This window comes from Chelonoidis abingdonii, chromosome 4 (assembly GCF_003597395.2).
Source record: "Chelonoidis abingdonii isolate Lonesome George chromosome 4, CheloAbing_2.0, whole genome shotgun sequence".
Lineage (NCBI taxonomy): Eukaryota > Metazoa > Chordata > Testudines > Testudinidae > Chelonoidis > Chelonoidis abingdonii.
The window spans coordinates 20125356-20145327 of record NC_133772.1 but is presented as its reverse complement, the minus strand read 5'-3'; the positions used below and the strand labels follow the sequence as shown (position 1 = coordinate 20145327).

General features: G+C 54.2%; 1 protein-coding gene across 1 annotated transcript in view; it reads right to left on the bottom strand.

The window, feature by feature from the left end:
• Positions 1–666: 666 nt before the first annotated feature.
• MICAL1 (microtubule associated monooxygenase, calponin and LIM domain containing 1) overlaps positions 667–19972 on the bottom strand; it is a 38951-nt gene continuing 19645 nt past the window's right edge. The window contains exons 10-25 of the mRNA XM_032789075.2: positions 16157–16283; positions 15556–15625; positions 14505–14652; positions 14052–14239; positions 13204–13313; positions 12843–12893; positions 12103–12222; positions 11043–11217; positions 8143–8225; positions 7249–7966; positions 6569–6633; positions 6038–6139; positions 4504–4597; positions 4218–4317; positions 3395–3468; positions 667–2327 (exon numbers count right to left, since the gene is read on the bottom strand). Coding sequence (XP_032644966.1) covers positions 2164–2327; positions 3395–3468; positions 4218–4317; positions 4504–4597; positions 6038–6139; positions 6569–6633; positions 7249–7966; positions 8143–8225; positions 11043–11217; positions 12103–12222; positions 12843–12893; positions 13204–13313; positions 14052–14239; positions 14505–14652; positions 15556–15625; positions 16157–16283 — 2389 coding nt within the window. The 3' untranslated portion in view covers positions 667–2163. The remainder of the gene's footprint in view (positions 2328–3394; positions 3469–4217; positions 4318–4503; positions 4598–6037; positions 6140–6568; positions 6634–7248; positions 7967–8142; positions 8226–11042; positions 11218–12102; positions 12223–12842; positions 12894–13203; positions 13314–14051; positions 14240–14504; positions 14653–15555; positions 15626–16156; positions 16284–19972) is intronic.

The window sequence follows — 19972 nt, the reverse complement described above, 5'->3', positions numbered from 1 at the left end:
AGATCTCTCGAAGGGACATCTTCATAGGACAGAACACAGACTGCTGTTCCTCTCGACACAGATGGGGATAGGACAGGCCTGTTGGTAATACAGTTAGATTTGTCCCGCCGTGACTGAAGGTACGTGTCTACACTGCAGTCGCTGGTTGCAGCTGTAGTGTGTGCAGACATACAGGAGCTAGCTTTAATCCAGCTAGTTCAGATACCAGAGCAGTGAAACCCAAGTCATTACCCAGGAAGGAAAGGTTGCCGACTCCTGACCTAAGGCAAAGCCGTAAGGAGTTGGAGTTAGGAGGCCTGTCCCCCCAGCTCAGGGTATGTAGATATACTGGCGTTAGCGTTGATCTAGCTAGCTCCAACCATAGGAGCAGCACGGGCTATACCACCCCACCCAGAGTGTGCACTGGAGTGGCTAGTCCATGTAGCCACTGCTTCCCCGCTAGTGGAGCTAGGTAAATGGAAGCTAACCTCGTGTGTGCAGCTGACGCACCCGGTGACAAAACTCAGCCATTCTCTGCCTACCCTTCAATTCCTGCTCCTTAGTCTTTTTCACTGGCTGTGGCTGGATCCTGTTAGCCTCCCGGAGATTGCACTGAGCATTAGTAAGTCCCACCAGTTTCCGTGGACACTGAAGACATCTGCTGACAGAGAGGAGGGACAAGGCGGGTGAGGTAAAATCTTTTATTGGACCAACTTCTGCGAGGGAGTGACAAGTTTTTGAGCTTACACAGAGTTCACCCACCTTGTCTCTCTAGTACCCAGGAACCAACATGGCTACATCAACGCTGCATACAACAGAGAGGAGAAGTTACAGGAATCTGTAATGAGGGGGACCAGCAGGAGGCGCTGTGCCCTGTGACGGTAGCAGAGCTTAGGCACTGTTGGCCAGATACTGCAGGCTGTAGCTGTTTGATCAGTTCTCTGGCACTGGCTAGGCCCCCTTGTCTGAGTTGCAGAAGGAAACATTTGGGGGACACACCAAGAACAGTTTCTAACAGGACTGATCTGAAAGAAATCCAGCAACTCCCTGAGGCTTAAAAGGAACCTGAGAGCTCATGCCCTGAATAACTTAATTGTGCCCATATAGCATTAAGGCCAAGGCTGTATCTTCACCGGGGGAAAAGGGGTTAGTTAACTTGGCTTAAACATCCACACTGCAAGGCAGCTGGAGTAAACCTTGCTGGGGAGTCTCGTGTATCCATCAGCTAAAGCAGGGGTGACCATCCTGAGCTTGAGAAGGAGCCAGAATTTACCAACGTACATTGCCAAAGAGCCACCGTAATACATCAGCAGCCCCCCCATCAGCTCCCCCACCCACTGGCAGCCGCCGCACGAATCAGCACCTCCCTCTCCCTCCCCGCATCTCGATAAGCTGTTTCGATAAACTGTTTCGTCACATGCAGGAGGCTCTGGGAAGGAGGAGCGAGGGCACAGCAGGCTCAGGGGAGGGGGCAGGGCCTGTGGCAGAGCCAGGGGTTGAGCAGTGAGCACTGCCGGCACATTGGAAAGTTGGTGCCTGTACAAGGAGCTGCATATTAACTTCTGAAGAGTCACATGTGGCTCCGGAGCCCCAGGTTGGCCACCCCTGAGCTAAGGGGTGAGAACACTAGGCGCTCTACCCCCACCTGGCAACACTGGGTTAATGCTACAGCTGCCTGGTGTGTTTCTAACATGTTACAAGCCCAGTGTCAGCCTTGTTCCCTACTGAAGTCAAATGCTGCCACACAGCCCAATCCACTCCCCCTCGGTCTGGGGAGCAGCGCTCAAGCACTAAAACGAGAGAGGAAACTGCTAAGCCTGCCTGGTGGGTTAGGGGCCCAACCCCATGAACAAAAGCCCCCATTCCAAGAACTGGGCTTGTCCTGGCATTCTGCCAGAGCAGGCGGAAGAGGGGCCTGGTGCTCCAGACAGCAGATTCATCCCCTTCAGTGAGGCTTTGGCAGTAACTTCAGTGTCAGACTCATGCTGCCTCGGTACATGCTCCCTTACCTCTCCCAGGGTGACCTGACCCTGCCGGCAGCTCTCACGCTGCTGGGGAGAGGCCCGCAGTGTCTCATGGGCCGTCGGCGACACAGGCAGTTGTGTCCTAGCAGAATGAGGAGCCAGGCTGATGTAGGGGAACAGTCCCTGCTGGGTCCGTAGCAGGGATCAGGCTGGCAGCTCATCAGCCTGCCCACCCTTGCGCTGTCCCTGAGAGAGCCTCACTCAGCTCGCTAAGGCGCTTCTCCTCCAGCACGTGGATCAGGGCATTTCGCTGGTTCACCACCTCCAGCAGCTGGGCCAAGATCTCCTTCTCTGCCAGCCTGTCCTGGGGCATTTTCAGCATCTCTGCAAGAACAGAGCAGGGAGTGAGTTCCTAGAGCCCTGCCGCAGCCAGCGCCTGGCAAAGCATGCTAGCAGTGTTACAGCTCGGTTCTCCTGCCCCAGGGTGCCAGGCCGGTCCTTCTACAGAGACACCCTCATTAGTATAAATGCCTCCGTCCCTGCAGCGATACTGGACCAGAGGGGGGGCAGGATACATATTCAGGCTGAATGGCATGGAACTGCCCTGCTCATCCGCATTGCTCCAGAAAAGTGAATCAACTTGGAGCTTAGGAGTCTCCTGGTTCCCAACGAGGGCAAGGGAGGCAATGATCAGAGACAGGCTGCCTGGGTTCTACTTCTGGCTCAGCCGCTCACCTGCTACGTGAAAGTCACCTCAGTTTCCCCTGGCTGTAAAATCACATTTCCGCCCCCCCGCACTCCCCCTCTGGGGAAGAGAGAAGACAGCTTCAGTCCATCCATGGGTGCAGAACGCCGATCTCCCTGAAGGACAAGTGCTCCTCAGGTCACCAGACCACCCCGTGGGAGGACAGACTCCTCCAGATAACCCCGAAGCAGCACGTCAGTGGCAGGCATAACATAGGTAAGTAGCCTGTGCCCGCCCAGCACCCCTAGAGCTCAGCGGGAGGGTGAGGAAGCTCTTGGCACTGCTGACAGTGGGTAAATCAGGCCCACAATTCCCAACGTATGCTAGGGTATGAGTGCTCCCTGCTCCCAGGGAGTTCAATAGATGCCCAGTGCCTTGCTGGGCGGGTGGGGAATCTGAAGCCCCCCAAATTAGTGACCGGTGCTGGCACAAAACGTTGGCTAGAGCCTCCATCTGTAACGCGGGAAAGGTTCCCGCTGCAGAGAACCGCTCGGAGCCGTAAAGCATTAGTGCACGGAGAGTCTGCGGAGGATGCCCAGAATAACAAACAGTCATTCCAATTGCTTGTGCCACCTTCCCATTTCAATTGGCAGGGCAGGGAGGGGCCGTGCTGCAGCTTGCCTCCGTCCCCCCAGGCGCCTGTGCGTGTGACCAGACTGCCCGGAAAAGGAAGCCGCAAGGCCATGAGGGGCGTGCTCCCTCTTACCTTCCATGTTCATATATCGCCGCAGTTCCTGGTCCAGCTGGCACTGCTTCTCCTCCAGCTTCAGCTCTTGTGCCCTGCAGGGCGAGAAAATAAGACCCGTATCAGACCCCAGAGCTGGGACAGCAGCAGCCCAGGGCTTCTGCCCGGTGGGCCTTCAGTGCTGGGCAGATCTCCACTCCCCAAGCAAGACGCTGAAGGAAGTCCTCTGCCCCGTGTCTGTCTCTCTGAGGCAGCAGGTGTGTTTAAGGACATGGTAACACGCCTGGGTAGGGGGATGGATTGGCAGGACATTGGGGTGGCTGGAACTGGGCAATACCGAAGGCATGTTTCACACAGTGTACGTGTAACAACTTTGCGCACAAAAGGCTCAGAGTTGTATGGGGAGCTCATGTCACCCTCTGCTGGCTGAGGAGATATGAGCAGGGGGCCAGCTGCACGCTGGAAAATAGAAACAGCCATTTTAGGCCACTGTGATAGGTTGCTGGGATTTGAAGGTTCAGTCTCGAATCTGGCCATCCCCCGGCAAGGAGGAGCCCTGGCCTTTCTAGTGGATAGAGCTCCTCTCGCTCCCACCGCGAGGGCATCAGACCATGCCACTGGTGTGGGACAGCCGCATTGCAGGCTACTGAATTTTAGTGGAGGAGGAAGAATTTCTCTGCAGTTTTGTTTAAAAGGACAGCTGCTGGGACTGTTAGAGAGAGTCCTGGCTGAGGCAGGTGGGGGGCAGAGCACAGGTGGGCCTACTGAAGGAGTACTAATATCATGAATCCCAGTGCACCTCCCCCCACTCCCATACACACACACACACAAAACCGCATCTTACTCAATCATGAGGTCCGACTCCTCGGAAACCAGGCTGTTCTTCTTCTGCACCAGAGAGAGTAACTTGTTCATCCACTGAGTCTTCAGCTCAGACTGGGTCCCTGAGGGACGGGAAGAGGGGAGACTGTGTGGGTAGGACATAAAGGTGCCCCAGAGATGTCACTGACCCAGAGACAAAGGCTGGTGAATGGGAGTTGGGGTGATGATACCTGTCCCTGTGGGACACTGAGACAGTGCATTCTAGTGGTGCCTATCTGCAGGCACTGGTACATTGGGATTCCTCCTACCTCCTTCGCCCCGCAGTGATCTCTCCAGCTGTATCCCCTTCTCCTCCAGCTTCCGGAACGTCACCTCAATCTCCTCCAGACGCCTCTGAATGGACTGGAATGCACCAGAGAAAGGTCACTTGGATACTTTGTCTTCCTCTCCTAACATCTCTAACCTCCAGGGAAGGGTCAAATTATGGCCTCTCCAGCTGCTGGCAAGGGGGAACGGATGCCAAGGACCAATTCTCAGAAGCCAGGAACTAATAATAATGTCTCCCTTGTACGGCACCTTTAATCAACGCACTATCATTGCCTAAGCTCAGCACCCCTGGGAGGCAACTTTCCCCGTCTGTAAACTGCGGCTGGCCAAGGCACAGAGAGCAGGGATTTGTCCAGGATCACAGCAAGTCAGCCAGAGAGCTGGGAACGGAGCCCAAAAGCCCTGTCATGGAATCATAGAAATGCAGGGCTGGAAGGGACCACGAGGCGTCATTGAGTCCAGCCCCCTGCGCTGAGGTAGGAACAAGTAAACCTAGAGCATCCCTGACAGGGGTTTGTCCAACCTGTCCTTAAAAACCACCAATGATGGGGATTCCACAACCCCCCTTGGAAGCCTGTTCCAGAGCGTAACTATCCAGATAGTTAGAAAGTTTTTCTTAATATCCAACCTAAATCTCCCTTGCTGCAGATGAAGCCCATTACTTCCTGTCTTACCTTCAGTGGTCATGGAGAACAACTGATCACCATCCACCTCATAACTGCCCTTAGCATCTCTGAAGACTGTTGTCAGATCCCTCTGCATGACTAAACATGCCAATTTTTTAACCTTCCCTCACAGATAGGTTTTCTAAGCCTTTGAGCATTTTTGTTGCTCTCCTCTGGACTCTCTCCAATTTGTCCACATCTTTCCTAAAGCCCGGTGCATTGATTTTTCCTTCCCAAATGAAGTACTTTGCACTTGTCTTTTTTTAATTTTGTCTTGTTGATTTCAGACCATTTCTCCAATTTGTCAAGGTCGTTTTGAATTCTAATCCTGGCCTCTAAAGTGCTTGCAGCCCCTCCCAGTGTGGTACCATCTGCAAATTTTATAAGCGTCCTCTCCAGACCATTCTCCAAATCAATGCCCAAGAGAGTGAGTGAATAATGGTGAGGAGAGGAATGTTAGCAAGACACTTCAGGAGTTAACACAACGTGGTAAACAGATGATGCACAACTGCATACACTATCAGTGGGGATGGTGAGGGGTTCATCTCCCCCTGAAACATCCAGCATTACTCAGTGGGACTAGATCAATGGACCATTAGTCTGTTCTCATGCAGCCATGTCTACGTTCCTGGCTCTAGCCACTGGTGCAGACAGGAACAGAAGACCAGACTGAGAAAATCCCTGAGAGTATGATGGGCTGGTACTGAGGAAGCACTGGCCTACTGAGAGCTCTTCTAGCCCACTGGCTGCAGTGACTCTTGGAGATTCTCCCACCCCTGCTATTCCTTACTAGGACAGGCGGTGGGCAGAGCCCCGGGCCCCACCCCCAGCACCAGGGCGTGGGCATTACCTGGGCTTTGCAGAACCTCTTCATCTCTTCCTCTTTGGCGCGGCGGGTCAGTGTTCTCTTCCAGGTGGGATATTTTTCCTTTTCGCCCAAACTTAGGAGACACTGGAAGCACAACACAAGAGGCAGGGTCACAAGGGGGCACGCCTCTCATGGGGCTCAACAGAGCAGTCACAAGGCCCTGAGAAACTAGGGCTGGCCTTGGCCTGGGGCTGATTGAATAAGCCTTGATTATTCTTTATTGTCCTGAAGCACCACCCACTGGCCAGTCCTTTACTAACGAGCACGAGGCAGGGTTCTGCCCCAGGGAGCCTACAATCTAGTTAGACCAGGTGAAGTTTAGGGCAGAAGGAAAAGTGATCAAGGCAGGAGGGCGAGAGAGAATCTGGGACCCATTTACTGCAAGCTAAACCTTGGGGTGTAGACAGGGCCCCTGTGCAAGTCCTCTTAGCCCCACAGTCACACCCACATAGCTACATTAGTATTATTCTGTTGCATTAACACCTCTATGGACTTCAGACTCATCACACTCACATTCTCTGTTAAGTACCCAAGGTCTTGGCTCTCCTCTTCGTCATCACTGTCAGTCTCCTCTACGTCTGTGCAGAGAAAAAGCAGTTGATTTAGGACCAGCCCCGGGCAGGTCCCCTAGAAATCAGGGGTACAACTTGCCTTCACAGCTGTAAATTGCTGGTGGACCCAGCTGCGAGATACCCAGAGCCCCAGGGCTCAGAGGGAGGGAACTGGCTGGCACTGGGAACAGCACGTTCGGTCTCATTTGGCCAGGCTTCTCCATGGCTCATTCAGGGCCCGGGTCTGCCGGCTGGGGAGCCAGTTGGAACCAAGCGTGATGGTGGGTTTTGTGAGCTGGGCGCCTGTCCACTACAAACTGGGTTGTGACCCACACCCCTCATCTCACACAGCAGCTCGGATAGTGGCAGCAAGGGAAGAAGCCTTCACAGTCCACTCTGGGGCCACCAAAATTCCTGGGCCTCAGTTACAGCCTTGGGCAGTATTGTTGCAGGCACAGGGAGATCAGCCACCACCACCGCAGCTTTCTGCCCTGTAAGTCACGGGGGTACCCACGGGTGCTTTGGGGGAGAGAGAGAAAGCATCTAAATACATGGTGCTGGGGGAAAGGCGGGAGGGGAGTTCACAGCCTGGCTAGGTATCTGAGCACTCAGCTGCACCAGAGACTCAGAGACTGCAATTACCTTCGGCCTCCTCGCTGAATCCAGGCTTAACCCAGGAGACCTGCCCTCTCTCCGGAGCACCCTGGCCCTTCGCCGAGGCGGCGCTTCGGAACGGCTCCCAGCCTGCCTGGTGCTTCCCAGGACCCCCCTGGCTCTCTGTCTCAGAGTCCAGGCTGAGCGTGGACAGCCTGAGCTTTTCCAAGGGCGACAGCTGAATTTTCTTCCTCTTTCTGGTGTCTTCCCCCTCCTCCTCCGCCTGCCTGAAGTCGGAGGCTGTGGGCCCCTTTTCTGGAGGCCGAGGCTCTGGGCTGGGTTGCAGCAGCGCTGCGCCCAAATGGCCATGTTCCCGGAGACTCTGTTCCTCCTGCTGAGACCAGCCATTGGCCTGATCTCCTAGGCCAGCACCAGGCTCCTGAGGCTGGGCCCTGCCTGCCACACAGGAGGAGATGGGCCTTCCCACGTTCTCCTCCAGCACAGTGCGGGGCTGAGCTGCAGGTTGCTGCATGTCTGCTGTGCCAGAGCCTCTGTCCTCTCTGGCTGGAACGGCGCCCTCCCCAGCTCCTCCAGCTCCCTCCCACGGCTCTGACGGCTGAGCTGCTGCCAGCTGTTTCAGGAAGGAGGACGGGCTCCCAGGCGGGCCCTGCCCATCAGAATCCACTCTCAGCTTCGCCGCCCCAGTGGCCAAGCCCAGGCTGCCGGCATCGGAGGGAGAGCAGAATCGGGTGCCCTGGGAGGGATCCTAGCAGGGGCCAAACGCAGAGGGTTAGAACTGCAGCTGGGAAGCAACCACGGGGAACTACATTTGCTAGCTGGTTACCAGATCAGCCCAGAGTCCATTTACTGCTTTGCTACTGGACAGGGCTAAATCTGCAGCGACAGGCCCAGCCGGCCAGTGCTGGACACATCCTCACCTACCTCTTGTGGTGCAGCATGGGGCTTGCTGTCCGGCATCTCCACGCTGCAGGGGCTGGAATAGTGCAGCACACAGTAGAAGTTTCCTGGGGAGGGAAACCAGACAGCGTCATAGAAGCACTCGTGGGGATGCTGCTGACTCATATTCAGTCCCACACTCTCATCACTATGGATCAGATTCCTCCGATACCCTCCCTCGCCTTTTCCACAGGTAGCAGCAACACTGATTTCAACAGAACGACTTAGTGGTCAGAGATCATCACCGTCCACAATGGCCAACAGCGTCTCATTGTTCCCTTGTACTCCCCCGTCTGATGTCCCTGTCTTGTCTTATACTGAGCCCCTGCCCCAAGGAGCTTACAATCTGTCTCTCTGCTCTGTTTGTACAGCCCCTAGCACAACGGGGCATGACTGCTCCTGGGCACTACAGCCATGCAAATAAGAAATAGTCAAAGCTGAGGGGTAAGGGTAGGGTAGGGTCCAGATCTAGGTTGAAACTGCTTCCTGGAGCAGATCAGAATAAAAGAATTAAGGGAAATGGAGCAACCTCCTGCCTGTATTAGATTAACAGAGGAACCCGAGCGAAGGTGGCAAAAATGGATTGAAATGGATTAAATATATAAATATTATGCATCAGTCACACAGCTTTTCTAATCGGGATTCGTCTGCTTACAGCAGCTCCCCTCCTACACTGCATCAGCTCTGATGTATTCCTCTATCTTTGTTACTGTCTCAATCCTCAGGGAAGAAAACAATGTGTCCTTTCAGCGATTCTGATTATCCCAAGAGTAACATTAAACACACAAAAGCAGCTTTTACAAACCCTACAGCCAGCGGAAATGTTCCCATGTGGCTGGTTTTTAAACTATTGTCTACTGAAAACAGTTGTTTTTAAGCAAACGTCCCCCTGTCATTGTTGGACAGGCAAATATCTCGCAGGGCTAAAAACCTGGGGTGGAAACTGACGAATGGTTTGTCTATGCAGCTTGAGTCCAACGCCAGGCTGCCCTATGGGCTTTACCCTGAGCTGCTAACCCGAGTGAGCAGCCAAGCTGCTGCGTCTTCACTGCTATTTTAGCCCAAATTAAAGCACACTCCTTTTGTTTCATACAGATCTACCCTAAAACAAAAAGGAAACTGACACTGGCTGGTTTTCATTGGCCAGGCTGGAAGAAATGCCAAGAGGAAAGCAAACAGCAGGAATAGTGACAGGTAGACTCAGGGCCGGTGCAAGGAAGTTTCGCGCCCTAGGCAAAACTTCCACCTTGTGCCACCTCCGCACCCAGCTAACCACGACCCCCGCTCCCCCCGACCAGAGGATGCCCCCCCACGGCAGCTACCCCAGCCCCCCACCCGGGGAGCCCGTCGCCCCCCGCCCAGGGAACCCCTCTGCAGTAGCTACACCCCCTCTGCGACTAACCCCGCCCGGGGAGCTCCCCTCCACAGCAGCTAACCCCGCCTGGGGAGACTCCTCACCACACGGAAGCTAACCTCAACCGGGGAGCCCCCCGCTCTGCAGCAGCTAATCCTGCCTGGGGAGACACACCCCACCCACCCCCTGCAGCAGCTAACCCTGCCTGGGGACCCTGCCCCAGCTCACCTTGGCTCCGCCTCCTCCACTGAGCACACCAGCGTTGCTCTAAATCTCCTCCCCTCCCAGGCTTGTAGCACGGATTGGAGGAGGCTTAGAGCACGGGCTGTGTGCTCAGCGGAGGAGACAGAGTGGAGGTGATCTGGGGCGGGGAGCAGTTCCCCTGTGCGCCCCCCCCACCATTACTGCGGGTGGCCCTCCCCATGCCCCCCTGCTCCGTAGTCCCCTCTGCCCCAGTTCACCTCCACTCCACCTCCTCGCCTGAGCAGGCTTTTAGGCACCCTAGGCAGCCGCCTCATTTGCCTAAGTGGTTGCACCAGCCCTGGGCAGACTGGATTTTACAGTTCTCTTCTCAGTAATGTGGGTGAAGATTAAGGTTGGTTAATCACATGATTTTAAGTTGACACTGTTCCTTTAAAGCAGGTTGTAGGCTTAATGGAACTGGGAGACTGAAGTCCTGCATTTCTTACTGGTCGCTACCTGGGTCTTTAACTCAGACCTTCCTCCCCACTGATCACTGCCAGTCACGCGTATTTTTGCTCTGATGCATTAGGGCATTTTGCATTAGGGCAAGTGCCATACTGAATATCCTACATGGAACTGCTGGTGCTCTACCATGATGAACAATTTAGTGAGTTAATAAAACTCGGTGAGTACTAGACCTATTCCCTGGAATTTTAAAGGAGGCAGCAAATTAGAGGGAAGAGGTATCGTTTTATTTAAAAACACCTTCCCTCCTCTGCCTCTCGTGAATACAGCTCCGCCTGTGGGGGTTGTGAGCATCCTTCACTGCTGCATCACAACAGTGGGGAGGGTGGGGGCTGGCTCCTGGTCAGTGCGTGCGCGTGTACACACACACACACACACACCCCTAGACCTCTCCATTTGAATGGGAGGGTGTTGAAAGAGGTAAAGAGAAAAATCCAGGCAAACAGGGCACAGGGCATTGAATAACAATCTACTGTTTCTATGACCCCACCCGTCTCAAAAATAACCCTACATACATCCCAGCAGCCGGCTGGCACAGGGCACACAATGGGGAGAGGGTGGGAAATCCCGGTCAAGACACTGGCACAGACCCTTGCGCACAGCACAAAGGGCCTTGGTTTGTGGCTCTCACGTACTCAGCCGCATGGAGCTCAGATGAGGAGCCTTTCCATTGGGATTAGTGGACTCGGCCAACTCAAGACTGGCAGGGCCTGATACAAGGCAGCCCTGGGAGCTGCCTGATTGGATTACAAAGCCCAGACTGCCCCTGGCCTGTAGTTTCTCAGGGCTTATCTCTGAACCCAGTCCCGTTCCTGGGACCCACCATCATCCTCGTCGAAGGCAAAGTCTCCCAGCCGCAGCGTGGTTCCACATTGACGACACTGGAAGCAGCCTCGGTGGAAGAAGTGCCCCTCGGCGCTGACCCGCTCCAGGATGTACACCCGCTTGCCGCAGAAGTAACAGGCGTCACTGCTCTCCGTGAGGGAGGCAACTGAGCTCTGCGGAGGAAGCCAGACAGCCTTGGGGCCAGGCCATCTACGCAGCTGCCCTGCACTATCCACGCGTAACCCTGATTGGCTCACCCGAGTGCCAGCCACCTGCGAGGCCCTAACTGTGCTGTGCTCCCTGTTCGTGAGCTTGGACTCGGGTTCCAGCCCCGGCTTGCCAGAGCCCCGAGGGGGTTTGTGATAGCTCCCGAGTGGGGACAGCAGAACCTGGCCTAGGAACACAGGCTGAGGGATGGAAATGACTAGTAACTGGTGGGGAGGAGCTTAGAGGGGTCCTTACAAGCATTGCTTTGCACAGCCCCATCTCCCCAAACCTACCTAGTATAGTCCCCAGGGCCTGACACTAGGGGTCCATCGGCACTGGGGCGGGAGGTGTAAATTCCAGCTCGAGGAGACATACTCAGGCTAGCGCTAATACTAGAGCATAGCCCCGCTGGGCCAACAGGCTCCCCCTCCCCAAGTACGTTCCCCTCTGAGCCTCTTGGCACAGCCTCAGGCGGCCAGCCTCTCCTGCTGCGTATGCACCTGTACTCTATTTATAGCATGCGAGCTCAACCACAGCTGGAGCGGGTACGTCTCCTCGACCTGGAATTCACATCTTCAGCGTAGATGTCCCCTCCCACATAGCAATGCTAAAGCCACTAGGCTCCGCTCCTCTAAATACTCCAACCACCACCAGTCTGGCCTAGATTCAAACCGGTGGCACAGGGAGATGGTTCCTTGCCTCAATACCCACGCTGGGAGCTCTTTAAACTGAGCTGGGATTTCCCTCGCAAGATCCCCGCCTCGTCACAGCAAATGCAGGAGATGTCTGGCCGGCCGCCCAGCCGCCACAGCTGGTGTGATAGAGACGGTTCCCGGGAAGCAGAGACTAACCTGCCGCCTGCCCAGCATGCAATTGGAAGGGTTGACGTCCGTGGGTGGAGGTTGCTCCTGGTGATTAGTCCCCCAGCCAAGGTCATCAATGAACATGTCGCCTTCCACCCCTGATTCCAGCTATACAGCAACCCAACAGGGGAAATCGAAACATATGACTATGGCCAGCGAGCAGGCCAGCAGCTTCTGCAGTGACTGTTACAGGAGCCCGCTCCCTTACACGCGTGGCCTTGGGCCAGAAGGAGCTTGTGGCCTGCACATGCATGTGTACGATCTGTCAGCCATGATCTGATCTGTCCAGACATTGCACACGTGTTCCTTGCACAGCCACGGGCCTCAGAGCCTCATGCTCACCCACACACTGCAACAGACGTCCACGTGCCCTTCTGGAATCTGGGGCAATGGCTCCAGAGAGGGCGAGGAGATTAACAGACGCAGATTTCAGTGTCTAGATGTCAGATCACGGGCTGGTGCTTGGACACGGGGCAAGGCTCCCATGGCACCCCCCCATCACCCTCTCCACTCTCTCCATAATAAAACTCCCTCCAGCACTGGTTCCCACCACTCAAGGCAACCAGAAGGTCGCTCCTGAGCAACACAAAGCGTTCCCTTCCCTGGGACGCAGCCTGCTGCCCTCACAGTGTGACAAGGCCAGGGGCCCAGGTCCTGCAGATATCCCCCGTATCCTATCTCCTAAACTGGCCCCGGCCACATATTCTTAAGAGAACAGGGAAACTCACCCCTGCTTCTCTCCTCATCCTCTTGGTCTCAGCATCCTTCTGGGCACTGTCCTGAAATCACAGACATGGCTCCCTGAGCGAGACACTGCAGCAGCAGGACGGTCCACGCCTATGGTAGAGCCGCGTACGTTCCTCTGCTCCCTGAACACCAGTAGGGTCTCCTAGCACACTCAGAGCAGCTCAGGGAGGGAACGGCGCCAGCTCACCAGAGCCAGCTGCAGGCATTCGTGTTACCAGGGAGAGGGCTGGCTCAGGGTGCCAGACACGTCGTCCGGGTTCTCGTGAGCACCTGGGCCGTAGACGGGGCACAGCCCTGGCTCCCAGCGCCCGTTGCACAGTGGGAGACACTTGGAGCATTTACCTGGTTGCGCTTGCGAGTCAGACTCAGAGTCTTCTGGAGCTTGCTGAGGAACAGGACAGCTCCCCGGGTGCCGGGAGGAGCCAGCAGCTTCCTCGTTCTCTCCTCTGGTTCTGCAAGGGAGAGAAAACAGGCTCGTGACGGGGTCCAGGCCCAGCCTGGCAGCTAGCGCACGGGCCGGCTGCATTCCTCGGCAGGATGCTATGGAAAGGGAGCATGTGCCATCTCAGCCGCAATCCCTCCAGCCAGCAGAGGAGCGGGGCAACCTTCAGGCCTCCCTATGGTTGTGAATTGCAGCATCCAGATGTGGGAGCTGGGTGTTCTGTGTTTGACAGCTGGGCTCCCTGCCAGCACATGGGAGGCCAGGGTTCAAATCTGGCTCTCGCTCCTGAGAATGGCAGGCACGCCTGCCTGGGGAGCTAATTCTGCAGGGTACCAGGACGTGCCTGGCTGGCTCGCAGCCCACTCCAGCCACAAGAGAGACTTACACCTCACAGGGCCTGGACTAGGTTCCCAAAGCAAGACAGAAGGACCCCTCCACCCAGTCCCCAATGGCTCCTCCTTATCTGCGTAGGGCAGGGTGCACAGCCTGCCCCACAGGTCACATAAGCCACCGGGGTAGGGGGAAACTCAAATCGAGATGGGGAAAACTAACTCCATGATCCTCACTGTCCATTTTAAACCAGAGAGTCCTCTGCAAAGGGAACTGTACAGCAGCCAACTCCAGAGTCTGACTCGGCGTCCCCCAGTCCTTCCCACTCTGACTATCCAAACCATGGCTAGGGGAGAGCAGATGCCAGGCTGGGAGCTGATACCTCCCGAGATCCAGCCCTGCCCCAGAGGGTCCTCACCTGCAGAAGGCTTGAAGGCTTCATAGAACTGGCTCAGGTAGGTGATGAGTCCAAGCTGGTTGGGCTCTGCCCCGGCGGCCATTTCGGTGCTGGAGAGGACCGGCGGGATGCCTAGCTCCTGCTCAGCTATGTCCAAGGCCATCTGGTTGTTCTTGATGGGACTGTGCTGGTCCAGGGAGCTGAAATCTCTAGAGACAGAAACAGGGCATCAGGCTTAGGGGACGGGAAAGCCGGTGCTGTCGCATCAGACTCTGCTCAGGAGCAAGAGCACCTGGTTAACCCAGCTTAGATCTCCCCTCCTCGTCCGGTGAAGGAACAAACGAAGCACATGAGAGACAAGCAGCTGAATGCCGGGACACACACACATTCCCAGCCTGGGGCCAAGTCTTTTGTAGCAGCCCAGCCGGGGTTGTCCTCCCGTCCCCAAGCCATTGGGACAGGGTGGAGACTTACAGGAGGTTGGGCCGGAAGCGGTGGATGAGGGCGCACAGGGCCAGGCCGCTTTTCCAGGAGTGCGTGAAGTCCGTCACCGTGACACCGCAGTAACCCGCCGTGTGGGTCTGGCACCAGCTCAGGAGCTCCTCATAGGCCCTGCCGACGTCTGGAGGAGAGAGCACAAGGCATGAGGTTGGATGCAGGGACCAGTTTGGGACTGCAGGGGCACAGCTGTAAAAGGGAGCAGCCAGGGGATCAGTACTGGGAAACCTACAGTCATCTCCATCGAGGGCCTTGGGGTACAGGGGGCAGGCCCGGCCTGGGCCTCTGTGCAGCCACATTTCTGTCCAGCAGGTGGGTCACTTCCTTGGGCTGCAGACCATGGGCGCAAGGGCATGCAGCTCATGGAGAAGACGGGGAGACCGTGTCTCCTGTTAGCTGCTACTAAGGTGACAGCACCTCCAGACGCAGCCTGCCAGCCCAGCCTAGGACAGGTTCCCATGGCGACCTGCCAGCCATCAGGGAACAAGTAGCTCCCAAGGCCACCTCCCAAAAACCAAGGGAAGAACTGCTCATGCCCCCACCAGGGAGGGAGTCACAATCCCCAGGCCCAACTCCCCACCCCTCTGCAGCACTCGGACACTCTGGCCCCCCAAAGGCTCCTGGGACGCTCCTGGGGTGAGCAGAAGTGGGGCAGGAGAAAGGAGGGAGAGCCCTGGGGAGGAGAAGATGGGAGAGGATCTAAAAGAGGAGTCAGAGGGTGCACAACGTCCCACCCCAAGGGCACCGAGCTCCACTACTCTCGGTCAAACGCATACTGCTTGGGTGTAAGCAGGCACATGGAGAAAAGGCACTGGGAAGGTAGCAAGAGGGGTGGAAAGCCAGAGAGAAAGGGGCTCTGATGGGAGCAAAGTCAGGCAGGCACCCAGCAACGATGCTGGGTGAGGGGGGAAGCTTCCACCAGCCGCTGCTTCTACAGGGTGAGGAGGGTGGCACATGCACAGGGTGGAAAGCAGGTCTGCGGGGGGATCCATGCAGCTGGACACGCAGGGTGGGCCCCCAGACTTGCCTCTGCTGTTGCAACTGTCTCTCTTCTTACGGTCGATCTCGATCGTCCCCACTACATACAGGTCATGGACCTGCAGAGAGAGACACCCCGAGAGCTCTACTCACCCTGAGAGCCAAAACCCCAGGAGAGGGAACACAAGGAGCGTGCAGCCCTCTGACAGAGCACCCAGCCATGCCCTCTCTCCTTCTGAGACCAAACTGGCTAGCGACCTGTGCAGCTCACCCCTGGCTCTTCCCAAGAGCTGGCTGCATTCGCTTGCTTTTTTGCGGTTCTTTCCTGTGTTACCCACTGGCTCTCAAGCTGTGCAGATGTACACCCGTCCCTGGGGCAAAGGGCAGCAACCAGGTGGAATCAGTATGGGGTGGGCGGTTACAATTTGGACTTTCCCATCACTCCTACGAGAACAGGGCAGAGACCTCGCTCTGTACTCAGCTCCTAGGAATGCAAAGGCAGCGTCAAGTGATGCAATTATCCCTTGGTGGAGGTAACAAACCAGGCAGGGAGAGAGAAATGGCTTTAGGAACTGGGGCTGATGCTTGTGACACCCGCTGCAAGGAGCCCCGGGGCAGGGCAGGATCTCCGCGTGGCCTGGACGAGTTACCTGGTTGGGCTTTATGGCTTGCAGGTTGATGTTGCGGTAGCGAGTGGTAGGGTCAATGCTGTACTGGCTGATGTTTTTATTGGTGTTGTCAGGGGATGTTTGAGACAGCTGCTGGTAGATGCTCTCCCTGTGCAGAGGAAAGGAGCTGGGTTACACGGCCATTCCTGAGCCGCTGATCTCAAAAGTGAGGAAGATAAAGAACCGAGGGTTCGGAAGAGGAAAATAGGGAGGAAAATAGAAAGGAGCATAAACTTTGGCAAGTCAAGTGTAAAGGCGTAATTAGGCAGGCCAGGAGAGGGTTTGAATAGCAAGTAGTTAAAGACACAAAAACCAACAGCACATTTTTTTTAAGTACATCAGAAGCAGGAAGCCTGCCAAACAGTCAGTGGGGCCACTGGACGGTCCAGGTGCTAAAGAAGCACTAGAGGAAGACAAGGCTGTTGTACACAAGTGAAATGAATTCTTTGCACCAGCCTTCACTGCAGAGGATGTGGGGGAGATTCCCACACCTGAGCCATTCCTTTTAGGAGACAAATCTGAAGAACTGTTGCAGATTAAGCAGGTTTTGGAATAAACTGATACATCAATCAGTAATAAATGTGCAGGACCAGCTGGGATTCACCCAAGACTTCTAAAGCAATACAAATCTGATGGCAGAACTACTGCCTGTGGTATGTAACCTCTCGCTTAAATCAGCCTCTGCACCAGATGACTGCAGGATAGCTAATGTAAAGCCAATTTTTTCAAAATGCTCCGGGGCAATCCCGGGAACTACAGCCAGTAAGCATAACTTCAGGACCAGGCAAATTGGCTGAAACTATAGTAAATAACACAATTATCAGACGCACAGATGAACACTATACAGAATCATAGAATCATAAGACACAGGCCTCAAGAGGGATTGAGTCCAGTTCCCTGCACTCATAGCAGGACTGAGTATTATCTACACCATCGCTGACAGGTGTTTGTCTAAGCTGCTCTTAAAAATCTCCAATGACGGAGATTCCACAACCTCCCTAGACAATTTATTCCAGTGCTTAACTACCCTGACAGTTAGGAAGTTTTTCCTAATGTCCAACCTAAATCGTCCTTGCTGCAACTTAAACCCATTGCTTCTTGTCCTATCCTCAGAGGGTTATGAGAACAATTTACCTTCCTCCTCCTTGTAACAAAGTTTGTGTACTTGGAGACTACTATTTCCCCTCTCAGTCTTCTCTTCTTCACACTAAAACAAATCTAATTTTTTCAATCTTCCCTCACAGGCCATGTTTTCTAGACCTTTAATCATTTTTGTTGCTCTTCTCTGGACTTTTTCCAATTTGTCCACATCTTTCCTGAGATGTGCCACCTAGAACTGGACACAATACTCCAGTTGAGGCCTAATAAGTGTGGAGTAGAGCAGAAGAATTGCTTCTTGTGTCTTGCTTACAATACTCCTGATAATACATCCCAAAATGATGTCTGGGGAAGAGTGAAGACTGCTTTTGTAAAGGGAAATCATGCCTCACCAATCTATTAGAATTCTTTGAGGGGGTCAACAAACATATGGATGGGGTGATCCAGTGGATATAGTGTACCTGGACTTTCAGAAAGCCTTTGACAAAGTCCCTCACCAAAGGCTCTTAAACAAATTAAGCAGTCATGGGGTTAGAGGGAAGGTCCTATCATGGACCAGTAACTGGTTAAAAGACAGAAAACAAAAGGTAGGAATAAATGGTCACTTTTCACAATGGAACAAAGTAAATAGCGATGTCCCGCAAGGATCTGTACTGGGACATGTGCTGTTCAACATATTCATAAATGCTCTGGAAAAGGGGGTAAACAGTGAGGTGGCAAAATTTGCAGACAATACAAAATTACTCAAGCTAGTCCAAAGCTGAATGTGAAGAGTTACAAAGAGATTTCACTAAACTGAGTGACTGGGCAACAAAATGGTAAATGAAATTCAATGTTGATAAATATCAAGTAATGCACAGTGGAAAACATAATCCCAACTATACACATAAAATGATGGGGTCTAAATTAGCTGTTACCACTCAAGAAAGAGATCTCGGAGTCAGTGCGGGTAGTTCTCTGAAAACATCTGCTCAACAGGCAGCGGCAGTCAAACAAGCGAACAGAATGTTAGGAGCCATAACGAAAGGGATAGGTAATAAACCAGAAAATGTCATAAGGCCACTATACAAAGCAACGGTTCACCCACACCTGGAATACTGCCTGCAGTTCTGGTCACTCCATCTCAGAAAAGATGTATTAGAATTGGAAAAGGTACAAAGAAGGGCAAAAAAAATGAATAAGGGAATGGAATGGCTTCCATACGAGGAGAGGTTAAAAAGACTGGGACTGTTCATCTTAGAAAAGAGACAACTGGGGGGGCAGGATATGATAGAGGTCTATAAAATCATGGATGGTGTGGAGAAAGTGAAGAAGAAAGTGTTGTTTATTCCTTCACATAACAGAAGAACTATGGTCTCCTGATGAAATGAATAGGCAGTGGGATTAAAACAAATATAATGAAGTATTTCTTCACCCAACGCACAGTCAACCTTTGGGACTCGTTGCCAGGGGATGATGTGAAGACCAAACGTATAACTGGGCTCAAAACAAAATTAGATAAGTTCATGGAGGATCGTTCCATCAATGGCTGTTAGCCAAGATGGTCAGGGTGTCCCTAAACCTGCAGCTCTTAGAAGCTGGGAGTGGATAACACGGGATGGATCAATCAAAATTGTCCTATTCTGTTCATTCCCTCTGACGCACCTGGAACTGGCCACTGTGAGAAGACAGGATACTGGCTAGATGGACCATTGGCCTGACCCATTCTGGCCGTCCTTAAGAGCTCAGAGTGCGACTGATCTAGGCAGACACCACAGCTATAACAGCGCAGCCTGCAATCAGGCGCTTCCTGGCACTCAATCGTCTTGAGAAGGGCTGAATTTAGTGCTAAGCAAAGGCGCCAGCTTGATAGTGCAGACTTCCCCGAAACCTGAGTCCTACCATGCAGGGACCCCTTGAGGAGCCAGAAGGGAGCTCAGTCATTCCTTGCCCTCTCTGCTGAGACTCCCAGTTGTGCGTGTGATGGCTGGTTGTGCAACAGACACCTGTCCACTAGGAACTAGACTGAGACCCAAACTCAATTCAGACAGGGCACCAGACAGCCACCATTACTGCCCTGGGCTGGATTGCAGGGGGTGAACTGGAAATGAAAGGCTCCACATTGCCCTGAGCCAGCCAGTCCCCCGCGTGCCCACAAGGTTGCCAAAGCAGCTCTGAGCCATGCCCTCGGGGAGGGGACGCCCTGCTGCAGTGAGCCATGGCAGCAAAGTCAGCTGGGGAGGCAGAGTCAGCCAGCAACTTGGCACCACTGCCAATCCAAACAAGCCATGCACAACTTGGTTCTCAGCAGAGCCCCTCGCAGCAGCCATGTTACCTAAGCCTCTCCCTTTGCAGGGGCCTGAAAAGAGCTGATGCACATGGATCTAAGGACGCCTCGTGCTCTGAGCACCTGATGTGCTGTATCCTACCTGCTATACAAAGGCACCAAGTTCTCCACAGGAGAGATTGTCCTTACATTTAGGAACAGGGGATTGCCAGACTGGATCAGATTAGGGGTCCATCTAAACTGGTATCCTGGCTCCAACAGAGGCCAGCACCTGCTGCTTCAGAGGAAGGTGCAAGCACCCTGAAGTTATAGGATTACCTGCCCCCAGGGAAAGCTTCCTCCTGACCCTCTGTCGTTACAGGTTGGCTTGTGCCCTGATGCATGAGGGTTGATAGCTCTTGTACTTCACCAAGCAAACACACACAACCAGGAAA